The sequence below is a fragment of the Ziziphus jujuba genome, chromosome 7 (assembly GCF_031755915.1).
Source record: "Ziziphus jujuba cultivar Dongzao chromosome 7, ASM3175591v1".
In the NCBI taxonomy this organism is placed as follows: domain Eukaryota; kingdom Viridiplantae; phylum Streptophyta; class Magnoliopsida; order Rosales; family Rhamnaceae; genus Ziziphus; species Ziziphus jujuba.
This window is the reverse complement of record NC_083385.1, coordinates 13532894-13542387: the sequence shown is the minus strand read 5'-3', so window position 1 is coordinate 13542387 and position 9494 is coordinate 13532894. Positions and strand designations below refer to the sequence as shown.

The 9494-nt window shown below is 36.2% G+C and overlaps 2 protein-coding genes across 3 annotated transcripts; one reads left to right on the top strand and one right to left on the bottom strand.

The window, feature by feature from the left end:
• Nucleotides 1-1359: 1359 nt before the first annotated feature.
• On the top strand, nt 1360-2830 carry LOC107434663 (gibberellin 20-oxidase-like protein). The gene is made up of 2 exons (XM_016046148.4): nt 1360-1803; nt 1966-2830. The coding sequence occupies exons 1-2, from the start codon at nt 1439-1441 to the stop codon at nt 2585-2587; spliced, it is 987 nt and encodes a 328-aa protein (XP_015901634.2). The 5' UTR covers nt 1360-1438; the 3' UTR covers nt 2588-2830.
• Nucleotides 2831-3677: 847 nt separating this feature from the next.
• LOC107434667 (uncharacterized) lies at nt 3678-9241 on the bottom strand. Of its 2 annotated transcripts, none has more exons than XM_025067582.3 (3): nt 8724-9241; nt 5179-8544; nt 3678-4927 (listed from the first exon to the last, which is right to left on the bottom strand). In XM_025067582.3, the coding sequence occupies exons 2-3, from the start codon at nt 8482-8484 to the stop codon at nt 3836-3838; spliced, it is 4398 nt and encodes a 1465-aa protein (XP_024923350.3). In that variant the 5' UTR covers nt 8485-8544; nt 8724-9241; the 3' UTR covers nt 3678-3835. The 2 variants fall into 2 exon arrangements, with proteins under 2 accessions (XP_024923350.3, XP_015901640.3); XM_016046154.4 differs by having other exon boundaries at nt 5179-8516.
• Nucleotides 9242-9494: the final 253 nt, after the last annotated feature.

Genomic DNA, 9494 nt, shown 5'->3' with positions numbered 1-9494 from the left:
TTACACACAGATTATAGATATAAAAAATTTTATGGTGCAGACGGTCTACATACCAATCGTATCAAAAATTGATATTTTTAAAAAAAAAATATCGATTTTGCTATGTATGTATACACAACATATACAGTAAAATTGATATTTTTTTTAAAAAAATATCAATTTAAATGTGATCCGCATGCGAACCAACTCATACCGTAGAGCTAATATATAGATATATGTATGCATGTAAAGACAAACAAGAAATTAATTCTATATACATTGCCAGGATATATACACCCTTGATTGCCAGGCTGGCTCTGTTCCCATGTAACTGAAACTTGAATTAATTTAGCCCCCCCCACCCCCCCCCCCCCCCAAAAAAAAAAAAAAAAAAAAAAAAAACTGAAACTTGAATTATTTGGGTTTCCCTTTACATTGACTATTCACATGAATTATATATAAAAAACAAAAATTATTACTTTTTCTCAAGTTAAATATATATATATATAGATAAAGATAAATGAGAACGAGACCCGCATGCTAGGTTTTTTAATCTGTTCATTACCATTAAATTCTAATCATAAACTATTTTAAAAGGGTTTGTACCTGGTAGCACTAACTGATCGAAATTATAAGGGAATTTTATTCATTAATTAGCCTTAATAGTTTGGATGAATTTCTGAGCATATATTATTAGATCCTCTATAAATAATCAATATCTTAATTAGTGATTTGACATTCTAACACATAGCTATCACACGCTAATCACAATTTTCACCACCCATTCTCTTACATATATTAATTAAAAAAGTTAAATATCTGAGTTTCCGACCATACAAATTGTGGGCTCTACTGCTGGTCTCTGCTGAGTTTCACTTAATTCCTTTCTTACCAAGTGTTATTATTATTATTATTATTATTTTCTTTCAAAAACTTGTAAAAAGTTATTCTCTCTCCATTGATTTATGGTGCGTACTTGAAACACGTATATAACATTGATTTCCTTGAAATTAAACTGTTTTAATTAGATATATATACAATTTTGTTATAATGAATGCTTATTCTATATCATAAATAGATTTGAAAATTTAATCTATTGTCAATAATAGATTGGTGGTGTAACCCTTATATTATATAATTGGTATAATTTTTAGCAAAATATATATTTATATACACACATATAATGTTATAATAAGTATCTTTTACGTTCTATAATATATACGTCTAACTATTCAGTATTCACATATGTATCATGAATAAACGTTACAAAAAAAAAAAAAAATTGATTCTTTCAAAAAAAAAAAAATATGTGTAAATATTTAAACATTCACAAATAAATATTTTTTAATAGTAAAATTCTATATATATATATACACACATAGCTATCTATTTAGTAGCCCAACCTAAGTTGAATACAAAGTGAGCCTTTTTTCCCCTCTCTCGCTCTTTGATTCTAAACATGATGTTGTCTGAATCCCAATATTCTGTTGAGCTTTACACGTTGGACATTTCTCAGCCATTGAAACCATCTTCTCTGTCTTCTCTAGCAGAAGCTTGCAGAGCTTGGGGTTTTTTCTACATCACCAACCATGGTATTTCCAATGATCTTTTTAACAAGCTATTTTCGATCTCAAAACAGCTCTTTAGCCTCCCTTCTGAAACTAAACTCAAACTTGGTCCTTTCTCTTCTAGAAAGACTTACACTCCTCCTTTCATAGCCTCTCCATTCTTTGAAAGCCTCAGAGTTTCTGGTCCTGATTTTCTTGCCTCTGCTCAATCTTCTGCTGATATTCTTTTCCACGGAGAGAATTCTCAATCATTCAGGTACTCTTTTATACTACATAAAAAAACGAGTGCCATGCAGATGTGTTATATATTATCCTGTTTCTTTTTGTTTTTGTCTTAGTATTTAATATCTCTATATGAATATAAAACTTCAATTATTTATTTTTATTTTTATTTTTACTTTTTTGTTTTTTGTGACAGTGAGATATTGCAAGAATATGGGAGCAAAATGGCACAACTGTCAAAGAAAATTGTGGAAATCCTGTTGATGAGTTTAGGAGATGGTTTTGAGAAGAAATATGAATCAGAATTCAAGAACTGCCATGGATATTTGAGGATAAATAACTATTTACCTCCAGAGCGATTTGAAGATGGTGAACAAGTAGAAGGTCTTGGAATACACACAGATATGAGCTGTGTAACGATTGTTTATCAACTCGACGAAACAGGAGGTCTCCAAGTGAAATCAAAGGAAGGGAGTTGGATGGAAATAAGTCCATGTGAAGGCAGTACTGGCTTGGTGGTGAATGTAGGAGATATGCTGCAAGCTTGGAGCAATGATAAGTTGAGGTCATCAGAGCATAGAGTGGTTCTGAAGCAACCGAAAAATCGATATTCGATGGCTTTCTTTTGGTGTTTTGAAGATGAGAAAGTGATTTTGGCACCAGAAGATGTGGTTGGAGATGGAGAAATGAGCAGGATGTATAAGCCTTTTGTCTGTTTGGACTACGTGAAATTCAGAGAGAATAACGAGAGTGGTAACTTTGAAAAAGTTGGGTTTACTGTAAAAGATTTCTCTGGGATCAAATCTCAAATGTTGTAAAGGGATTGTTTGGTTCTCAATGACAGGAATTCAAGTTGGGTTTTTGGTTGTAATTTTATGATTCTAGAGAGAGCCTTATTTATTTATTTATTTATTTTTGTTAGTGGTTACAGGGAGAAAAAGTCGTACAGTAGTATTATAAGTCTAAAGCATTGTGCTACATAAACTATTCTTGTGTTGTTTATTGACTGAATTAAGAGATAATATATAATTGCTTAAAGCAAGAAAAAGAATTAAGGTGCATATGCATAATAATTGTTAATTCTATAACACTCTATAAAGTGCTCTCTTTTTTTCATTCTTTAGTTTGTTTTATTCCCCTTTTGTTTTGATTTGTTCTTTCCAAATCACATACCATTTACTAGAGGATAGTTTGGATTAGGATATCCAAATCTCTCTGCCGACAATGGAGCTCATGTAGGGCACGAAATCTGATTTTCGACCTTTAAAGAGAATTTAAGATCACCAATTTACCAGTCTTTACATTCTAAATTTGGGTTTTTAAAAATGTTTTGATTAGCATCAATAATTGTGGACATTATTCCTCTTTATTATTCCATAACAAATTATTCGTCTTTTTAATTTAAAAAAAAAAAAGAGAGAGAGAGAGAATAGTATGTTAAAATGCATATCAAACAGTACTGCAAAATGCTTTTTTCCATATGTATACAGGGAGGTGGCATCCCTTTTCCATTTTAGTTACTGACATGAGATAGGTTCACTTCCCCTCTAGGAGATAGGTTCACTTCCTCTCTAGGATTTTAGATTTTAGTATTAAATAAGTCATATATCAAACATTGAATGGAAAAGGGATAGAACATATGACCTCAGATATTTAGCATTTGTTAGATCCTTGCTAGCTATGTGCAGACCAGTCCATGAAATCTAGTGCCTTTTCTATTTATGGAAAAGCAAGAGACAAGAACAAAACTTGCAAAATATATAAAGGATCACATCCTCAAAATCCATATTGAAAATATAATTTACAATATCAACAACCATAAACAATCTTTTCTCCCCAAAAAAAAAAAAAAAAAAAAAAAAAAAAAAAGATTAACAACGTAACAAGTAAATTTCACACTTCAAGAAATCAAACCAAAAAACTCATTCTTGAAGAAAATCGATCAATCAAAAAATCAACGAAACACAACTAGAACCAGAAAAGCCCATAACCATTGAAAAATAAAACCACAAAGGATAATGGACCAAACGGCAATCTCATTTTCTTCTCTTCTTGAACTACTATTTTCACTCGGAATCACTAGAGCTTGAGCTCGAGCTGGAGCTCGAACTGGAACTTGAACCAGACTTCACTTTCCGGGTCTTAGACTTCTTACCTCTAGTATTTGTTATGCTTGAATCAGGATTTTCAAGTGTCTCATGGATATCATGTTTCAGTTCATCAGTACCAGATTCTTTATCTTTACTACCTGATTCGATGTCCTTGATGGAACCCACTTCTTTCTCTTCTGCTGCTGATGCATCCTTTATAGGCAGCTCACCAGCATCAACTTCTGAGACTTGTTTCAAAGCAGTAAAAATATCTTCCAAAGATTTAGCTTCAACAACTTGCAAATCTGAAGTACTTTCCTTGGGATCTTTCAACTCTTCCTTGGCGAGCTGATCCTCAACCATACTGGGAAGGATTACTTTCTCAACATCTACTCCCTCATGCAGTTGCTTAAAAGCCAGATCAATATCTACAATTGATTTTGCTTCAAGAACTGGTAAGTCCCCTTTTGTCTGTGACAGATTTGAATCATCGGGCAACATCCCAAGATCAGTACTCTCAACCACATTGGGAAGGATTACTTCCTCAACATCTACTCCCTCATGCAGTTGCTTAAAAGCCAGATCAATATCTACAATTGATTTAGCTTCGAGAACTGGTAACTCCCCGTTGGTCTGTGTCAGATTTGCATCATCAGGCAACATCACAAGATTGGTACTCTCAGTGACAGCTTCCTGTTGTGTCAGCTCATCATGAAGAGGCTTTCCAACTTCTTTTACGCTGAAGTCCCCAACTGTATCCAATTCTGACAACAATCCTTCATCAATATCTTTTATTTCGTCTACCTCGTTGAAATTTTCCTCCTGAACATGTGCTTCTGGTTGAAAATCAAGGTGTTCAGAGACTCGACTGCTGTCCTCTTTATCAAGGAAGCTAGTTTTCAAATCAATTTCACCGGTGGTTGATTTATGTTCAGGACTCTCTGATGGGATTGGGACAGAATCAGAAGTGTAAGGAGATAAATTAGTCACAGTTTCTTCATCAGGATCATGATCATTACTTACGGTGCTTGAATCCTCCTTAAACACTGCAGTGACTGCAGCTGGTTCCTACAAGATGTCCGAGAACCATGAATTTGTATCTCATGCACATTTAGTATAGTTACAAATTATGACAGTCTAGGAACATACATGCCACAAAAAATCAACTAATAAACCCAGAAAAGTTGTTTGAGAGAAAAGATATGGAAAACAAAAAAAATAAAATAAAATAAAATGGAGAATATCAGAGCAACAAGTATGTCACACAAATGCATGGATATATGAAAGGGGGGGGGGGGGGGAGGATTTGCATGACTTACATGGAGTATGCTCTGATCATCAAAATGTGGTTCAACTATAGCCTTATCTGACCAGGATAGCTCTTTCTCCGACTCTGAAGCAGCCTTCAATTCTGAACCTTGGGGAAGACTGGCATGAATCTTTTCATCCGAACTTGATATGGACAGTTCACCGCGTTCAACCAGAACAGTTTCTTGCTTATTTAATGAATCCTCTATCACATGATCTTTTTCTGAAGGAGATAAACTTGGATCAACCTCTTTAACTTGCTCAAGCACCAGGGAAGCTTGTTCTCCTTCCGGTATAACCAATGGAACACTCAAATCTGGGGTGCTCCCAACTTGCATTTTGGATTGGATACTTGATGACTGGACCTGATCCTTTTCAGGATGAGAAATTCCATACTTATAGGTATCTTCTTCTATTGATACTTTCTCTGATGAACTATATGAGTGGACTTGATCCTCATAAAGATGAATGGTTTCTTCCTGAAGCACTTTCGGTTCCTTTAGAACTCCAGTTTCTGAAGTAGATAAATCAGGAACTGATGAATGCTCAACCACAAATTGTTCTTCCTCTTGCCTAGAAAAGGTTGTCTTGTCTGGAGATATCTGATCACCTGAAGCAACTGAATTGTTATCCTCATCTTGGTGTACTGTAATGGGCTCAACATCAAAACTTGATGAGCGCGCATCATAAGGATCATAAAGATCACTTTCTTCTTGATTTCTCTTACCTTCCTCTATGGATCTAATCCCTGACGAAGAGGAACTTGAATCAACATCCCCAAATACAGGTTCAGGAACCACAGATCGATTTTGATCATCAGACGTTGGACTACATTCTAATGACCCAGCCCTTGAAACATTCTCACTGGTTTCTATCACTTGCTCTGACCCAAAAGCAACTCCATCAACTGCATGTAAACTTGTTGAGGCAGCATTCATCTCTTCATGATGAGAAGAATCATTCTCTATGCTCTCTCCTCCATGCACCTTAGACTCCTCGTCCTCAACAAAAACAGCCCTATTTTCTGATGCAGGAGGTTTAACCATTTCCAATATCTCTGCTTGTGTATCATTAGAAATGGAGGTCAAGGAGAGTAATTTTCCAGCTGCTTGGGGACTTGAATCATAAACAGGCTCCACATGTAGATTTTCATCCACCACCTCACTCACAAGTTGCAGTTTTGATTCCTCAAATGAAGGTTGCGGTGAATCAACAGATTCATTAATATGATTACCACTGGCCTCCAAACTTGATGATCCATCATCATTTTTAACAATTGAAATTTTTTCATCCACTTCTGACAATGATGATAAGCTTGACCCACCACTGCTTTCCTCCTCAACTGGTTCAGTTTCCAAATGGATTTCACTAGTATTGAGTTCCACATCATTGACTTCCTCTTCTGTTTCTGACGAGCACGACTCTGTTTCACTCTTATTTTCAACTTCTGTTTCGTTGTAATTTTCCACTTCCATTTCATTGTGATTTTCCACTTGCCCCAATGTTACTTCAAACTCAGCATGTTGAACATCTCTTTTCTCAGTTTGTACCATTCCTGCAGAAGCTACACCCTCAGAGGATTGACCTCCATGTTCAACGAGATTAGAAGCCTGATATAGGTTGGAAATCATTTCTTTTTCTTTAGAAAAATCCTGCTCACCTAGGATCTTCTCATCTGGATCTGCACCTGAACTTACTGATTCAGAATCGGGAACTGAACTTAACTTTGAATCACTAACTTCACTTGATTGCCTTGTGAATGAGGAATAGCTTGTTCCTTCTGCAGCTAACCGTTCTGGTACAAAAACAGGTCTCCACTTGATATCTTGCTTATCATGCTTGACAAACCCTAAACTGGATGGTCCCAAGCTAAAACTTTCATGCCTTCGGAAGAATATGTCCTTTTGGGGGGGATCTGTTGTAAACTCTTGCGCAAAACCATCCCCTTTGAGATCAGGTTTCTCTTCATTTGAGTCATAGGGAATATCAAAGGGATTTCTTCTTGGCAACAAAATAGATGGAGCAGACCCAGGAATTGGTGGCAACCCCATGTTGTCATAGGAATCATAAGGAAGGTCAAATGGGTTGCGTCTTGCTATTGAAATCGGTGGGACATTGAAGGGAAGATCTGCACTTTCAAAGTCAATTAGATTCTTCTCAGCCATCATTTTGAAGCTTTTCCGTGCTCTCCTCCTTGCAATATTCTCCAGGCGTTGGTTCCTCTCAAGCTCTGAAGTTCCCAAATCCATTAGATTCTTCTGGTCATCTTCTGTCCACTTGATTGCGGACTTACTCTCATCCTCCTTGCCTCCTTGTGCTTCTTCTTCACCATCCCCTTCTACTTCTCCCTGGATTTCAGAATCCTCATCTGACTCACCACTGTCATCATTACTTCTATGAGACCGCTCTGAAACAGCATCAGACTCATCAGGGGACATAGGACGGGGACGTGGAGATTCTCTGGGCAAAAGCGGATGCAGTTCATCAAGCATTGGCATTATGTCAGCCATTGAGGCATCAGGTGATGAACTCTCTGCCCTATCAGACTCAGAATCCGAAGACACATCGTCATTGTCATCATCAACATCATCATTATAATTTTCATCACCGCCACCATTGACCAGAGAAGAATATAAGTGATCTTCTTTCTGATCTTTGACCGACACTCCAGAAGAGTTATCAGCTTCTATTTCTTGAACCAAAGAAAAGTGATCTCCATAAGCTTTCCCATCACGTAACGTGCCCTCAATCCCGGCTTTTCCCTCATCAACACCCCTATTACTTTCCAACTCTAAACCGCTTGATTCCCTCTCAACTTCCTCAATTAACCTCTTCTCAGTGTGAATTTCATGCGGATTCTCATCAGCAATAGGCAGATGATCATCCTCAACCTTACTGACCTTATCAACCAAGGAACTTGATTCTTCAATGGATTTTTCTACTTCATCATCACTCTTTTTCCCTTCATATTTTCCTACGACAAAGCTCTCATCACGCTCAACAACAACAGTGTCATTCTCTGAAACCCCAGCTCTAAGAGAAGCAATATCATGGCTAAGATGCTCTTCTTTTCCAATTTCAGGTATATTAGGTTGCCCAAAACTCAAAAGGGTCCCAAGCAGAATAGCAGTACATACCAAAACAGGGGATGCAGAAACCAAAAGAGAAAACCAAAAAGGGAACGATCTGTACAGAATTATCAAACAGAACAAGATACCCACAAGAAATGGATGATTGCATACTGATCTGTAACATGTTCTGATAAATATGACTGCAAATTTCTTGCTTTGCTTTCCGGTTTCTAGTTTCAATCCCATTTCTACGTTTGGGCCTCTCTCTCCCTCAGTTCCTGTATATAAAGATATTCTCTTCAATTTCTACCAGTTGGGTTAGAAAATCAAATCAGTAACAAATAGATCCATGCAAACCAAACCCTTAGTGAAAATTCATATCAAAACAAAAATCAATGATAAATAAAACAAAAAAAAATAAATAAAAAAAAAAAGAAGGAATACAATGAATCGTCAAACAAACCGATCAAAAGTTCAAAACTTACCTGAAAACTTCAATCAAACCAAATTTCAGAGGAATCGGGCAACTACGAAAACGAAAACGCTGGAATTGAGAAAAAAAGAAGAGGTGATCGGTGGGAAAATTGAAGATAAAAAAGAGAATCTTGGAGAAGAAGGAATCTAACAGCTTGGACCAGAGCTGGAAAACCCAGAAAAGAAAAGGAAAAAAAATAAATTATTTTTTAACAAAAAGAAGAAAATGTGAGCAAACCAATGAAGAAAAGAAAAAGGGGAGGCAACGAGAATCGTCTGGCTTTATCTTTTTAGTCCGTCTTTAGACTGTTTCTTTTATCTACTTTTTTGGACCTGAAGGCGAAACAGCTATGGAGTGATGTAATGATGCACGTATGTTTCAGAACTGGGAAAAAGGCAGATTCATGGTGGCCATGACCATCTACATTGGGTAGATTTGGATTGGGTCTAACGCTCTCAATAACTTCCATTTTCACATTGTTGTCTAGGCCTGCTATGCTTCTCTCTCTTTCGGCTGTATGGATTTCTCAGCAACTTTCGGCCCGCCAATAAATTCGTCTATGAAAGCGACCTAACGAATAACAAGAATCTGTAAAACAACGTCGTTTTTTTTTTTCTTTTTTTTCTTTTTTTTCTTTTTTGTTTTGGGGCACCTGACTATTGGTTCCTTGCCGAATCAGTTTAAAATGAATTTTTTTTTTTTTTTTATAAATTTATTTCTATTTCCTGCGTAACCGAAGAAAAACAACTCTCCATTTTCCTATCTTATGCTTATCTCAATT